Source organism: Dendropsophus ebraccatus, chromosome 2 (assembly GCF_027789765.1).
Source record: "Dendropsophus ebraccatus isolate aDenEbr1 chromosome 2, aDenEbr1.pat, whole genome shotgun sequence".
Classification (NCBI taxonomy): Eukaryota; Metazoa; Chordata; class Amphibia; order Anura; family Hylidae; genus Dendropsophus; species Dendropsophus ebraccatus.
In genome coordinates, this window is record NC_091455.1 from 15632011 (window position 1) to 15649210 (window position 17200).

The window sequence follows — 17200 nt, forward strand, 5'->3', positions numbered from 1 at the left end:
AAAGAATTGTTAGTCTCACCATGGGCAGCAAAATATCAAAAGTTATGTTTGAGTGTAATAGCCCTTTAATACCATGTAGCTGAAAAAAAGAGATGACAGGTTAGATTGATGCAGAAACCATAAGGCCTATTTTTTGGACTTCTAGTAAGTGTGGAGGCCCCTTCATTGATCACTCCCTGTTGTCCCCATATTCTGAGTGGTGTCCCACACCTGACCTTCACCAGCAAACCACCAACATGGCATCATGTATAAGGCACTTTGTCTGGACCTGTGGATTATTTCAGGCTGCGGAGGTGGTAACCCCTAGTATCCGGTATAGGCCTATAGGAGGACAGCTCAGACTTTACTTACTGCATCAATCACGGCCGCTTCTTATGTCACCTCTGTAGTTGGATGGAGACAGAGCTGGTACTATGTTACAGTGCTATAGATAGTATCCTAGTATTATTATCCATAATAACATACTACTGGCTATGGGGATAGGATGGGATTAGCAGCCGTGGAGATCCCTACTTATACTTTACATCTGTTGATAAGCAAGAGATCTTATTGGAAACTACAAAGTATCAGTGTAACCTATCCTTAGGACTAGTCTGATAAAAAGGAGTCTGTAAAGATTAGTCACTGACTAATGAAAATACTATGTCATCTATGGGCACCATGTTATATAGAGCAGGAAGTGCTGAGCAGATTGATATATAACCTTGTGGGGAAAGGATCAGTATACCCTAGGACTCCAATGGATTGTGCCGCTCAACTGGCAATATAATTAATAAATTACAAGTAATTTAAAAAAAAATTCCCTACAAAGTTATATATCTTTCTGCTCAGCTCTTCTTCCTGTATAACATGATACTGGCAGATAAAGCTGTCTGTGCACACACGAACGGACTCACAGCGAGATTCTCGCTGCGAGTCCGGCAGGTCCTGGCAGTTCCCACACACTATATACTCGCTGCGGTCTAAACGACCGCAGCGAGTATGTAATTCTACCGCCCTTAACCCCTTCTGCTCCCGCCCGGCTCCCCCGCTTTAAGCATACATTACCTCTCTTCTCGCTGCACGGGTCCGGCGTCCTGCTCTCCCGTCCGGCCAATCAGTGGCTGCGGCTGGGCAACACACTGATTGGGGCGGTAGAATTACATACTCGCTGCGGTCGTTCAGACTGTAGCGAGTATATAGTGTGTGGGAACTGCCAGGAGCTGCCGGGCTCGCAGCGAGAATCTCGCTGCGAGTCCGTTCGTGTGAATATACCCTTAAGGTTTGATGCTTTCTAGTTTACCTTGTTTTATTTCCTCACTATTTGTAAGATCTCTGATTTCTAACACTGAATGTGCTAGTTTACTTCTGGAAACCTGTACAGACCCAATACTTGTCACAGCTGAGGGTTTGCTGCAACTGTATCAAGTCCTGACAATGCTCTGTAATATAAATATATTGATACATTGTAGCAAACTGTACAGATTTGTCTCTGATATATTTCACTCTAGTGAATACAAATGTAACAAAAGCTTACACCCTTAAAATTTACTTCTATTTAAAAATATCCAGTCTTCCAGTACTTATCAGCTGCTGTATGTCCTGCAAGAAGTGGTGTATTCTCTCCAGTCTGACAAAGTGCTCTCTGCTGCCACCTCTGTCAATGTCAGGAACTGTCCAGAGCAGTAGCAAATCCCCATAGAAAAACTCTCCTGCTCTGGACAGTTCCTGACATGGACAGAGGTGGCAGCAGAGAGTACTGTGTCAGACTGGAAAGGGTGGTGTGGGGCTCTCCCTATCATGGAGGCACCCTGTGGCAACAGGCTAGAGATATCTGGCTATCCCGTGTTTTGAGACTCGCAACCGAGGCTCCACGGACTCCTGTTTTGCATATTTAAATTTTTGGGGGCATCAGTGGAGACTCTTGATTGAGTACTTCATTGGAATTTTTTTTCACTGTTCTCCTTGAGTTCAGTGATAACTGTGTTTTGTTGGAAAGTATACACCGCTTCCTGCGGGACATACAGCAGCTGATAAGTACTGGAAGACTTAAGATTTTTTTAAATAGAAGTAAATTACAAAACTATATAATTTTCTGTATCCTAAATCATCATTTCTGGAAATAATATCAGGCTTATACCTCTATCTGACCATCCTGACTAGTACTGTAAAACCTTCGAGGATGGGATCCCGGTGACCCGGCATTATAGAGGAGAGCTGCTGGCACTAATCGGGTTGTTGTGGTGTTCGGCTGGGTGGGACGCCTGCCCCACATCCCATGCCGTGCCCTTCTTAACTGGCGATGGAGGGGATTTATCCTGCTGGCTCGCTGCCAGTAAGGGAGGCCCCCATCTTTTTTCTGCGCTTGACCTTGTTTTGTTGTCTGAGCTGGATTGGGAGAGCATTTGTCATATGATGAACCTTTGACACAGATCCAGGTTAAGTACATCCTCATCCCAACTTAGCTTGTTGTGGTGGCAGTGCATGCTGGGAGACGGCGGACTTATACAGGGCAGCAGGTGAGCTATATATAAGGGAGGTAGATGGGAGCCGGGCTGTACGTTGTGGGCACTGCTGCCATCGCTTCATCTCATACCTCCATAATGGTGCTGGATGTGGATGACTGTGTGTTCTATACCACCAATGAGGTAAGTAACAGACTGGAGGGGGTGTACAGGGTCCTAGAGGAGATCCTTTATGTTTAATGCACCGCAGAACAAGATGGGGCTATATAAAGGAATTATTCTATCTATCTATCTATCTATCTATCTATCTATCTATCTATCCTATCTATGTCTCTATCTATCTATCTATCTATCTATCTATCTATCTATCTATCTATCTATCTATCTATCCTATCTATCCTATCTATGTCTCTATCTATCTATCTATCTATCTATCTCCTATCTATCTATCTATCTATCTATCTATCTATCTATCTATCTATCTATCTATCTATCTATCTATCCTATCTATGTCTCTATCTATCTATCTATCTATCTATCTATCTCCTATCTATCTATCTATCTATCTATCTATCTATCTATCTATCTATCTATCTATCTATCTATCTATGTCTCTATCTATCTATCTCTCTATCTATCTATCTATCTATCTATCTATCTATCTATCTATCTATCTATCTATCTATCCTATCTATCTATCTCCTATCTATCTATCTATCTATCTATCTATCTATCTATAACACAATCGGCTCTGCTAGTTCAGTATAGTTGATGACTTTCTCACTATCGCCGGGTTCATAGAATTTGATCAGTACTTTTAGCCAAAATCAGTAGGGGCTAAAACCCAGAACCCTTTGCTTATAGTCTTTGTATAGTCTTATAGCTGTTTCCCCTCCCGGTTATACCCCGGTGCTGACCCCTCCATGTATGCGCCCGGCCTGGTATACACTATTCCTGCTGTTTCCCCTCCCGGTTATACACCGGTGCTAACACCTCCATGTATGCGCCCGGCCTGGTATACACTATTCCTGCTGTTTTCTCTCCCGGTTATATCCCGCTGCTGACCCCTCCATGTATACGCCCGGCCTGGTATACACTATTCCTGCTGTTTTCTCTCCCGGTTATATCCCGGTGCTGACCCCTCCATGTATGCGCCCGGCCTGGTATACACTATTCCTTCTGTTTTCTCTCCCGGTTATATCCCGGTGCTGACCCCTCCATGTATGCGCCCGGCCTGGTATACACTATTCCTTCTGTTTTCTCTCCCGGTTATATCCCGGTGCTGACCCCTCCATGTATACGCCCGGCCTGGTATACACTATTCCTGCTGTTTTCTCTCCCGGTTATATCCCGGTGCTGACCCCTCCATGTATACGCCCGGCCTGGTATACACTATTCCTGCTGTTTCCTCTCCCGGTTATATCCCGGTGCTGACCCCTCCATGTATGCGCCCGGCCTGGTATACACTATTCCTTCTGTTTTCTCTCCCGGTTATATCCCGGTGCTGACCCCTCCATGTATACGCCCGGCCTGGTATACACTATTCCTGCTGTTTTCTCTCCCGGTTATATCCCGGTGCTGACCCCTCCATGTATGCGCCCGGCCTGGTATACACTATTCCTGCTGTTTTCTCTCCCGGTTATACCCCGGTGCTGACCCCTCCATGTATGCGCCCAGCCTGGTATACACTACTATTGCTGTTTTCTCTCCCGGTTATATCCCAGTGCTGACCCCTCCATGTATGCGCCCGGCCTGGTATACACTATTCCTGCTGTTTTCTCTCCCGGTTATATCCCGGTGCTGACCCCTCCATGTATACGCCCGGCCTGGTATACACTATTCCTGCTGTTTTCTCTCCCGGTTATATCCCGGTGCTGACCCCTCCATGTATGTGCCCGGCCTGGTATACACTATTCCTGCTGTTTTCTCTCCCGGTTATACCCCGGTGCTGACCCCTCCATGTATGCGCCCAGCCTGGTATACACTACTATTGCTGTTTTCTCTCCCGGTTATATCCCAGTGCTGACCCCTCCATGTATGCGCCCGGCCTGGTATACACTATTCCTGCTGTTTTCTCTCCCGGTTATATCCCGGTGCTGACCCCTTTATGTATGCGCCCGGCCTGGTATACACTATTCCTGCTGTTTTCTCTCCCGGTTATATCCCGGTGCTGACCCCTCCATATATGCGCCCGGCCTGGTATACACTATTTCTGCTGTTTTCTCCCCGGTTATATCCTGGTGCTGATCCCTCCATGTATGCGCCCGGCCTGGTATACACTACTCCTGCTGTTTTTTCTCCCGGTTATATCCCGGTGCTGACCCCTCCATGTATGCGCCCGGCCTGGTATACACTACTCCTGCTGTTTTCTCTCCCGGTTATATCCCGGTGCTGACCCCTCCATGTATGCGCCCGGCCTGATATACACTATTCCTGCTGTTTTCTCTCCCGGTTATATCCCGGTGCTGACCCTCACCCCTGCTATACACTATTCCTGCTGTTTTCTCTCCCGGTTATACCCCGGTGCTGACCCCTCCATGTATACGTCCGGCCTGGTATACACTATTCCTGCTGTTTTCTCTCCCGGTTATATCCCGGTGCTGATCCCTCCATGTATACGCCCGGCCTGGTATACACTATTCCTGCTGTTTTCTCTCCCGGTTATATCCCGGTGCTGACCCTCACCCCTGCTATACACTATTCCTGCTGTTTGGCTGTAGGATACTATCCTGGTCCCTTAGCTCTGTATCCACTCGCCCTGTATCACCCGCACACACAATGCACCAGGATGAGTTGGTGGAGTTTACCATCGTGTAGTCAGGGGTCACCGCTGCGACATATAATCCATATCACTATGGAGACCCCGGCTGGGACCCTTTTCAGGGTTCATTACATCTGTCCAGACGGATGACAATGAGTAGAAGGAACAAATGTATTACATAACCCAAAGCAGCGGCGAATTATCCTCAATGAATGAGCCGCTTATGAAATGTAGTAAATGGCGGCCAGGAAGAACTTAAAGGGCTGTTCCACCCCCTGGTTAGTATGTATATAGATAGTACTGAGCTAAGATAGTCAAGGTTTATTACTTGGGAATAGAAAAACCCAGCTGCTTCCTTCCAAGAACAGCGCCACACCTGTGTACAGGTTAAACATGGTATTGCAATGAAACCCCATTCACTGCTATGGAGCTGTAATTCCAGACACAACCTATAGTCAAGGGTGGCACTGTTCCTGGAAGAAAGCAGCCATGTTTTCCTAATATTTTGGTTTAAGGTCATACATGCTCGAATTATTGGCCTGCCGTTCTATTGCTGTGTCGATGTTAATCCAGAATAGGGTCTCCTTGATTTCTTCCAGAAACAGCGCCACCTGTGTCTTCAGTCTGTATGTGGGATTGCAGCTTGGTTCCATTGAAGTGAATGGAGCCAAGATGTAATGACACACATGACCTAAGGACAGGGGTGGCACTATTTTTGTAAGAAAGCAGCTATGTTTGCTTAACTATCTGTTACATGTAGATGCTTTTGATATCAGGACCCCATGTTATAGCTTTTTGCACTCCATCTCTTTGCTTTATTTTGGACCAGGTGAGAACATTAGTCATGTGACCCTTCATGGAAAAAAATAGATAAAAAAACTAAAAACGACATGGTGGTTGGACATGTAGTCGACTTACCGATAGGCCCTCTTGGGAGACGTCTTGGTGTTTGGACCGGTCCTTGTTTCGCTTTTTTAGTAACATAGTTGATAAGGTTACAAAAAACAAGATTCCATCTAGATCAACCCATTGTGTTAATCCAGAATAAGGCAAGAACCCTTATGAGAGAGATGCCCCATACCATCACATGCTGCACAATCCAGATGACGAGAACCACCCCCACCCAAACCATTGGTGTACGGCCATTAATGTGACCCATGCTCTTATCTTCCTCAGGAACATGACATCGAAACGGCTCATGGCATCCTCCACGTCACAATGTGTGGAACGCCAAGACAGAACAGACCTGTCATCCTGACCTACCACGACATTGGTCTAAATCGTAAGTCAAGTTATTTTAATAAAATGGCCATATGGCTTATGGACCGTTTCTATACAACGTCTGGATGTACGTCATAGGACCAGAAATAAGAACGCTTGACCTGACTTAGAATAACCACCCAATGGTGACCACACGCTGGTGCCTAATGGTAACACTTGTTTCCCTTGGTGACCCCAGGATATAGTGACTCCTCTCTGGTGATTAAAGGTTAAAATTTACTATGCAGAATGCTATTGGACCTTTCAAAATAGAACCATCTCCCCAATTACCCAAAAGGAACCCAAAGGAGAGGTACCAGTCAGGTCAACCAAAGGGTGGCATTTATCATGTCCACCCTCTTACACTAGCATCATCTCCCTATGGAACCTATATAAAGGCATCATATATGGGGGAACCCATAAGATAGTGTCAACCTCTAGTGGTCCCTTGGGTTAGTATCCAATCCTTGATGACCTTGAGTCACTTTGATAATGTCCAATCCCAATGGAATTCTTAGGGATGCTGGCAAATTATATCTAAATTATGGCGACACAACATCACATGACCATGATCTTATAGTATATCCTACTAACAGGTTACTTTTTGTCATGGTGCTTCTGGACACAATCCACCATTTATGGTGGACTAAACCTATATGTGCCATATATGCCGATGTACTATGGCCTTTGAGAAGTGAGGTTAACCCAAGTGTGCTGGAAAACCATGCATTGTGCCGTCACCGTGCCAAACAACACCTCCAGATACAGTATTTACATCTATCACGGTCTAGACCACTTCAAGCTGTCCAAACTTTTTGAACTTTTTTGCAATTTTTCAATAGAATTTTGACAACTATAAATGTTGTGCATTTCCTAATTTACAGATAAAACCTGCTTCAACTCCCTGTTTAACTATGAAGACATGCACGAAATCACCCAGCATTTCTCTGTGTGCCATGTGGACGCGCCTGGTCAGCACGAAGGAGCGGCGTCTTTTCCAGCCGGGTAAGGACCTAATGAGATGATTGGCAATGTGTTTGTCTCCTCAGATTAGAAACTTTGGGACATAAGAGGTTAATGGACCACTAAGCCCTGTCAGCCTCAATGAGACTTATCAGAATTAAGATTTAGTAATGATTAGTGACTTTGGGATTGCTGCTCGGGAAATCACAGCTAAGTAGGGCTCAGTGGCGGAAAAGGTCTTAATTTGTGCACAGGGCGTCAACAGACAAGGGGGCAAACTCAGGTTTATATCGTGTAGACCAAAATGCGTTGGTGTCTAGTGGGCTGTCAATCTGGGATCCTTGCCCCCATTATGGGAATTCTAAGACCTTCACCAATTAGCTTCCGGCACGAGGAGCCAAGCCTGATGGTGGAAGTACTAAAAAGAGTTCTCAGTGGAGCCAATACCTTTTCTTTCCATCGGGCTTTTATCTTTTAATGGGTGACCGGTGGAACTTGAAATATAATAACGTCCACTGATTGTGGAAATAATGGGCATGCTAAGTGAGTGGGCAAACTTTCTTGTACCAAAAAAATCTGGAGTTCTTTAAAGTTCTTCCTTCTTTATTAGATTCTCGTAAAAAACTTGAACCCAACATTTCAGGTATTCAAACGCATTTCAGGCCGTTCCAGTTCTTGCTCACGCTTTCTTTTATCCTCTACTCTTTTTATTTGTATGGTTGCCCTCCCATCTGTTAAAGAAGGGGTCGGCAATCCTCATCAAGAGGTCCTAGTGGAAGGAACCTTTGATAAATATTTCATGGCATTTCAATAGCGTTGAGCAGAGTTGCCGAACTTTTTGGTTTCTGCAACTTTTTCCAAACCTGAATGCTCGGTATTTGACTCTGGCCTATGGTTGTATCCATGTTTGCCAGGACTCCCTAGGGCGGCATCGAACTTTTTTGAAGTCAAATGCTGAGCGTTTAGGTTTGGATAATGTTGACGAATCCGAACAGTTCACAAACTCCGATAAACACTTCATGTCAAAATTAAAACTATAAACAGTGTTCAGATGGACAACTCTGATGTCATCACCCAGGAGCAGTGATGTCACTGGTAGAGATGATCGAACATCGGGAAATGTTAGGTTCGATTGAACTCGAACCTTCTCCATTTGATTCCAGATGCCTTCCCGTTCAGTGGGGAAGGTGGAGACTGCCCGAATACCACCTGGAAAATACATGTATTCCTGTTTTCCAGGCGGTACTCGGGCAGTCTTCACCTTCCCCACAGAACGGGAAGGCATTGGGAATCGAATGCTGAAGGTACGAGAAGGCTCGATTTCGATCGAACCTAACATTTCCCGAGCTACTAGCAAAGATCCCAAACACAATAGAAGATACTTCTGGTAAAAGAATAGAGGACTGGTCAAACTTATTTGCTGCTAGCAATAGCTCGAAAAATAAATCCAAATATTACAGGGGTTCGCCAGTTTGGATAATTCCTTCTTGATACAAAAGTCTCTTGACAATAATTGATTACAAAGTATCCCCCTGCTATTAACCATAGTTTATAAGTATAGTCTGAGAGAAGGTGTTTACTCTTCCTACAGCACCTCCACAGGGGAAAAGAGGTATTACATAGTGTCCATTCATATCAATGGGTTGTCTGTGTGACGTAGGACAGGATAGGTCCTCCAGAGTGAGAGACACTCTTTGTAGTTGTTCTCCAATTGTGAGGAATATGTATGTTATATATTACATCTAATATCTTGTATTTTGCACAGGTACGTGTACCCATCAATGGACCAACTGGCTGAGATGCTTCCTGGTGTTGTACAGCAGCTCGGGTAAGGAGTCACATAGGTTTTTATATATAACTATACAGTATATCCTATCGAGAACCATTTCTCTAATGCCCCACAAGTTAGGAGAATGTGGGATCCTTCTCTGTCAGGTCTCTTATCCACTAGTAGGGGGATGAGTACTGGGTAGAAGTAGGAGAAGGTGCAAGTAGAATTTGGGAACATTCTTCAGGTTTTGCTTCGGGAACCTGTCTTGTTTCGTCGCTACTTATAGAATGCTTCATCTTTGCATTAAGAATCTTATCTCTTAGTTAGATGGCGCCCCCTATAGGAAGTTTTTAGACAACCCCACAAGCTGCAGAAAGTAATGTCAGAATTCTTTTTGTTCCCATAGTTTAAAGAGCGTCATTGGATTAGGAATCGGAGCTGGTGCCTATATCCTCACTAGATTTGCTGTAAGTATCACTTATTTACATGTTATTTGCATACACTTTTTTTTAAATTGCCCTAATACTTTTCACAAATGTATACATGGAGCCTAAGGGACTGTCCCCAATGGCCCTAGCTTAAAGGAACAGCCCAGATGCAAAATACAAAACTGATGAGCAATGTTTTGTCTTATTTAGGTTCTGCAGGGGCGGAGCTTGATGCAAAGATTCTATTTTTGTTGGTCTATTAATCAGTGCTATGCCCCACCCCTGAGGAACTGCACTAGTTATAACACAGCTGAGTGAATAGATGACATTGATGTTGTGCAGGGACTGTCCCTTAAAGGGGTTTGGGGGGTTTTGCTAGAGAGAGAGAGGGTTTTGAGTTGGCAGAGAAAAAAAAAACCTTATACTCTCCCCTCCGCTTGGTGCCGATCCAGCACCTTCTTTATCATGCATGTTCCCGCCCCCTGGCAAACTTATGTAACTCTCAGAAACCCCTGACTGGAAAAGCCCTCGAAGACAACTGGCTAACTCACAATCCTTTGTAAAACAAAGCTTATAAAATTGCCATGGCTCATGCCAACTATATTTCACCTATAAAAAGTCTGTTTCCGCCATATAAAGATGGCGCACAGTGTGACCCAAGTTTTTTATTTTCTACATGGAACATAAAGTTCTCATTAGGACCCATTAAAGGGATTAGACGAGGCTCCGTAGTTCACAACAAACCAGCTAGGGAATGTGCGCTGGCTCCAGCTGCAGCCACTCCACATGAAATGCGGCTTGTTGTTCTATCAGTGGAAATTTACTGAATTGTGCTCAGAACAAACAATGCTTTCTCTTCCAGCTGAATCACCCCAGCATGGTGGAAGGCTTGGTGCTCATTAACATTAACCCCTGTGCCGAGGGCTGGATGGACTGGGCAGCTACCAAGGTAAAGTGGAGAAACGCATTTCAACCTCTCTCAGTTAACTTGCTATTGTCTGGGTTTATACATGTTTACCCTCCATCTCTTGGACTGTGGGGGTAGTCTGTCTCCTTAAAGAGATCACTAAACTGGTGTATAAAGTCTTACAAGCCATGCAGTGCACCATGGGAAAAATATGCAAAGTAGCTCCAGAGCAAAGAATTTACTCTACATTGCCACCTAGTGGAGGTGGATGGTTCTGTATCCTGATTTATAGACTGACATGAGCTACACGAGTGGTAGGGAACCTTGGCGCTCCAGCTGTTGCAAAACTACAACTCCCATCAGGCCTGGACAGCCAAAGCTTTAGCTTTGGCTGTCCAGGCCTGATGGGAGTTGTAGTTTTGTAACAGCTGGAGAGCCAAGTGTCCCTACCCCTGAGCTACGCTAACTGCCACCCATGACATCATCAGAATTTAAAGGGGTTTTCCATGACTATTTAAATAAGTATCTCAGCAGGCCCACTACACCATGCGGTACCTCACCGATCAGCTTATTGGCCATCAAATAACAAAATGTCCTGGAAACCCTTTTAATTGCATATACACAATGGTTATCTATATTGTCAGTGTAATGGAATGAGAGGCGAAGTCTTTCAATGGGAAAGCCAATGGTTTTGGTATCTGTCGGGAGATTTCTATTTAGTAATAGGGCAAATGGTGTCCAATATGTACGCAGTGGGTCACTTGCCATTTTTAGATCTCCTCAAGTACATTGCTAGCCTAGACTTTGACATACTTTGTGCTTGTGTACATATCTACGATGATCACTGTGACTTTTTCTGGATCAACATTCAAAATTCCTGAAATAATTGAACAGGGTCCCCAGCATGGGTCTGCAACATATTACTTCCTGTTGTAGTGCGGGCCAAAAAAGGAGCCAAGTCTGACAACCCCTTTAATTTAAAGGGAATGTCCCATGAAGATACCATCAAATACATAGGAGTACCCAGGGAACACATCCCCATCTGGTAACTGAGGGTGTCACCCTCTGTATGGGGAGGAGGAGCATAGATAGGTGACAGGATCCAAGATGGTTCCCATCATGGTGGACTCGGTTGGGATTTGCCATCAGTTCTTACTCTCCTCCCCCTCTCTAGCTCTATAAAGGTTGGAACTTGTTTAAGGAAGGCTCCATTACTCTCCATTGACACCCATTGGTTGGGTTCCAAGAAAGTTTTACATAACTTTTTAAAACTTTTTTTGTTTTGTTTTGCTTCATAGCTTTCAGGACTTACCCATGGATTGCCCGATATGGTGATTTCTCATCTATTTTCCAAGGTAAGTTTTGTCTTATTGTACAATTAAGATTGTAAAGATTCCAGAAATGTTAGCGTACTATTACACCAAGCGATTTTTTTAACGACTAGCGATAAGCGATCTCAAACGACCGCTACGGCAAACAACCCGAAATCGTTCGCCCAATTACACAGAACAATGATTGTTACTTATGATCGTTCTTGCAGTCGTTTTGTCTTTGAACGATTTGCGAACAATCAGACTATAAAATTAGGTCTGAATTCTATCAAACGACCATCGGTTTCATTTAATTGTTGCCTGCTATCACACAAAACGATTATCGTTTAAATCTGAACGATCAAACAATTTTTCGAACGATGATCGTCCTGTGGCAAACACAAATTTTTCACATCTATATTACATAGTCCGATTAAGGGTACAGTCAAAAGTTCTGAAACTTTTCACCAAACCGTCTTCTTCTTGCTGTCAATGAATGGAACTTACTGATGGAAAATTAAATAGGAAAAAAGACTAGTGTGAAAGTTTAAGGGGTACTCCGGCGAATAAACAAAATTAAAATCAACTGGTGCCATGTTTGTAAATTACTTCTATCTAAAAATGTCAAGTCTTCCAGTACTTGTCAGCTGCTGTATGTCCTGCAGGAAACAGTGTATTTTTTCCACTCTGACACAGTGCTCTCTGCTGCCACCTCTGTTCATGTCAGAAACTGTCCAGAGCAGGAGCAAATCCCCATAGAAAACCTCTTCTGCTCTGGACAGTTCCTGACATGGACAGAGGTGGCAGCAGAGAGCACTGTGTCAGACTGGAGGGAATACACCACTTCCTGCAGGACATGCAGCAGCTGATAAGTACTGGAAGACTGGAGATGTTTAAAAAGAATGAATTTAGAAATCTATATATCTTCTTGTACCAGTTGATTAGTAGGAAAAAAATGATGTAGTTCTTGTTTTGTGGTGTTTATAGGTAAAGGGATGGGGGAGTAAGTAATACTATGAATACCATATCATTGCTGGAGGGCTCAGGTTATGGTTATGTATGTTTGGATTCAGCCTGATGACCCGGCCCTTTAAATAAATCCTTTTATACAGTATTGGCTAAACGGTGACATTATGATAAGTGATCTTGTGTAACACCGGGAGACATAAGCTTCCATCTACATTACAGGCTCCCGGGACGCAGCTTGTGTTATGTGTTTTCTCCCCTCGGGTGAAGCAGCTTGTTTACTGACCTAGATTCAGAAAATCATAACCGCACCATCCGCCCTCCATCTCCCATCTAATCTAAGCTTAACTTTTTTTTTTTGTGTGTGTGTTACTAGGATGAAGTCCACAACAATCACGATCTAGTGCACACCTACCGGAAGCACATCGTCAATGACATCAACCAGAATAATCTCGCTCTGTTTGTCAAGTCTTACAACAGGTAACAGTGATGACATCATCCCCATAGTCACTTACTGTACATCTCAGATTATCAGACTATGTATTGTGAATAGGATTTAGTATATTGGATTAAAGGGGTACTCTGGAAAAGATTTTTTTTTTTTCAAATCAACTGGTTTCAGAAAGATATACAGATTTGTAATTTACTTCTATATAAAAATCTCCAGTCTTCCTGTACTTATCAGCTTCTATATGTCCTGCAGGAAGTGGTGTATTCTTTCCAGTCTGACACAGTGTTCTCTGCTGCCACCTCTGTCCATGTCAGGAACTGTCCAGAGCAGGAGAGGTTTTCTATGAGGATTTGCTCCTGCTCTTTACAGTTCCTGACACGGACAGAGGTGGCAGCAGAGAGCACTGTGTCAGACTAGATAGAATACACCACTTCCTGTAGGACATACAGCAGCTGAGAAGTACTGGAAGACTGGAAATTTTTATATAGAAGTAATCTACAGATCTATGTAACTATTTTCTGAAACCAGTTGATTTGGGGAAAATAAAAAAAGATTTGTGCCAGAGTAACCCTTTAATCCGATAACACAAGGACTGAAATATACTATAGACGCTATAAGCTATGTACTGTAAACTAAGATTTATCTCCCTTCTGTTGTTTTCCGCAGCCGTAGAGACCTCGAAATTGAACGTCCGATTCCTGGAACAAACGCCGTAACATTGAAGTGAGTTTTTAATTATTATAATTAAAGATTTTTAATTATTTCTTAATTTTATTAGAATAGTCGGTATTTGCCCAAAATGTTCTTTTCTACAAAAGAGGAGACATAAGTGTTAATATTTTTCTAAAGTTACTGATAGAATTCATGTGTTTGCTCTTCCTACTATTTTAGTGTTATTACCTCTAGGGCAATTCTTGTCTATAAAGGGGTATTCACATGATTTTTTTTCTCCTTTTAAATCAGCTAATATCAGAAAATTACAGATTTGTTATTTACTTCGATTTAAAAATCCCCAGTCATCCAGTACTTATCCACTGCTGTATGTGCTGCAGGAGATGGAGAGAATACACCACTTCCTGCAGGACATACAATGTAACCTTACAGTGGACAAACACCTGATGATTTGTTCTTTCAATGCATTAGGTTAGGTGATTTTTTTAAAAAAGTAAATAGGATATAAAGAATAGTTAACCCAATTAACAGGTGGTCAAAATGTCCCAGTTAGCCCCGCCCCTGCGGAGCTCAGCATTGCATTCCTTAATACAATTTGTCTGTAAAAGCGTAACAGTGCGGCACCTTTGTTATTTTTTTTAATTCCCCCTTTAGTCCTCTATACCCCAAACCCTGGATTATAATTTTTGAAACAGAAACTTCATATAAAATAATCCTGAATTGCGGCACAGATTGTATGAATAGATGAATAGGATTTAATGTCCCATAATACTGCCTGTGGTTGCAGACAATTAGCATGGCAGTGACAATCATATATCTTTAATCTGACACAAACATATGGACATTTGGATTGCCTGGAGGTTAGATATGAGTGAACCCCGATCACGCTTAAGTCCGTTCAAACCCAATTGTGGAGCAATTGATTAGCGGTGGCTGAAGAAGTTGGATGCCGCCTTAGGGAGTCCGGGAAAACATGGATATAGCCTATGGCCTATGGCTGTATCTATGTTTTCCAAGTTCACTCATCTCTATTGGAGGAATGAAAATTGGAGGCGTCTTGTACCAAGCAACTCCAGTGTCTATCCTTATGACTACTGATAGGTCCCGCAGCCCCTCAGTACACAGGAGCCCCCCAGGGCTGACTAAATAGTGTTCTCTGTGTGTTCTAGGTGTCCTGCTCTGCTGGTTGTTGGAGACAGTTCTCCTGCTGTGGATGCTGTGGTAAGTTGTAAGCTTCACGTCCTAATATTATTGACCGCACTATAGATATATGATCTTCTGCTCCCATCATCCATTGACCTTAAAGGGGTATTCTGCCCAAAAATAAGTTTGGATACGTTGGTGCCCATGATAAGAACATAACAAAGAATGTATTCATACCTTTCCGTCCTCCCCTGGACCTGGTGTTCTCATACGGAATCTTCAGGTCCTGGCCAAGCTGATCCTAGGATGGGCTTGTCTCAGGGTGACAGTCCTTCGGCCGGGTCCTGAAGATGTTGGAGAACAGTGGGGGAGCACAGAAAGGTAAGAATACGCTGTTTGTTGTAGTCTCGCCATGGGCAGCAATATACCCATACCCAATTAAGGATCTTTATTGTTGGATAAATTTAAATATATATATATATATATATAATCTAAGCAGTAGCTCATTTATTAAAAGGGTACTCTTACACTCAAAATCAAAGGGGGTCCCAACATTTGGACCCCCAACAATCAGCTTATCTTCTAACCTGTGTATACTGTAAATGGCACTGAATGGTAAGAAGGCCGCAGTGATACAGAAGTTACGGACAATATCAAGAAGAATAAGTGCAGAGGTTAAAGTGGTTGGAGGGTGCAACCATTTATAAAGATACAGGAAGATGAAAGTTAGGAATTTGACTAGACTTCCCATCACTTGCCCTAAATACAATGACTGAGGGGACAGTGACTTGTTGCTTTGTCTCCCTTAGGTTACCTCTGACTCTTGCCATCACATGGTCTACCAGCCTCCCCCCCCCCCCACCCCTTAGTTTATTCTTTATTTCCTCTTATCATTTCTATAGAGAATGTGACAGTCAAAACAATAACAATAAAAGTTTAATATATTATCTTTATATACCTTTTAGGTGGAATGCAATTCAAAACTGGACCCAACCAAGACCACTCTACTAAAGGTAGGAACCCCGATTTTATTATACCCTTTAGTCTGGGCTAGTATCACAGAAGCCGCACACTTCATCGCCTCCATCTAGGATAAATTTGATTTACCCACCAAATTGAAGACAGAGTGTCCCAGCTCCTTGGTTAGGATTAGAGATAAGCAAACTGAATCTTCTGAACCGAGATTCCTTCCGAACTTTGCAAAAAGTTCAGTTCCAAACCAAACTTTTTTAAAAGTTTAAAACTCTTTTATAAAGATGGCGGACGCTCATGTAATAAACAAACAAACCTGTCTGCGCTCCCCTGGTGTCTTCCTCCAGGTCTCTGGTGTCTTCACACGCCTCCAGCCCGCTTGGCCAATCACTGACTGAGATGAGACAGCGCTGCCACCAGTGATTGGCTGAGCAGGATTGTGGTGGCTGCAGGGGAACCCAGAGACTGGTGTTTTAGTGCAGTGCATTCAAAATTTGGTTCGGATGGACCCAAACTTTACTTCAAAGTATAGCAACCCTGCCAAACCAAACTTTTTAAAAGTTCCCTTATCTCTAGTTAGGATCTTTTTATCTTTTGGATAGTTAGATTATTTCCGTCACCTTTCAATCTCATATTTATACCTATTATTCTATATTCCCCCCGAAAACCACTGGTATCTAGGTAGAGGACTTTTTTTTGACCCAAGATCTTCATTCATGTTATCACAACTATGTTTCTTATTCATCCATAGATGTCAGACTGCGGAGGATTTCCACAAGTTGTTCAGGTAACGAGATGCTTGTGTTAGATTCATCTCCATTATATGATATTATGCATTACAGCAAAATAAATACGACTATAAATTAAAATAATTAAGCAATAACTTTTTTTTATTGTTTTCAGCCTGCCAAGCTAGCTGAAGCCTTTAAATATTTTGTCCAAGGCATGGGATACAGTAAGTATAATGTTACAGATACCTGATGTCAGAAAACCAAAAAATATCAAAATAGATTCTCTACAATGCTGCTCCAAAGAAAACAATATAATATAACTACTATAATACTGCTCCTATATACAGGAATATATCTACTATAATATTGCTCCCTATATACAGGAATATAACTACTATAATACTGCTCCTATATACAGGAA

The 17200-nt window shown here is 43.0% G+C and overlaps 1 protein-coding gene across 1 annotated transcript in view; it reads left to right on the forward strand.

Moving 5' to 3' along the window:
- The window catches only part of NDRG1 (N-myc downstream regulated 1), a 36944-nt gene that overhangs the window by 17339 nt on the left and 2405 nt on the right, over positions 1–17200 (forward strand). Inside the window, exons 4-15 of the mRNA XM_069957073.1 lie at positions 6382–6487; positions 7350–7470; positions 9194–9256; positions 9606–9666; positions 10490–10576; positions 11833–11889; positions 13187–13290; positions 13928–13984; positions 15103–15154; positions 16042–16089; positions 16800–16835; positions 16952–17003. Of these exons, the coding sequence (XP_069813174.1) occupies positions 6382–6487; positions 7350–7470; positions 9194–9256; positions 9606–9666; positions 10490–10576; positions 11833–11889; positions 13187–13290; positions 13928–13984; positions 15103–15154; positions 16042–16089; positions 16800–16835; positions 16952–17003 (844 nt within the window). The remainder of the gene's footprint in view (positions 1–6381; positions 6488–7349; positions 7471–9193; positions 9257–9605; positions 9667–10489; positions 10577–11832; positions 11890–13186; positions 13291–13927; positions 13985–15102; positions 15155–16041; positions 16090–16799; positions 16836–16951; positions 17004–17200) is intronic.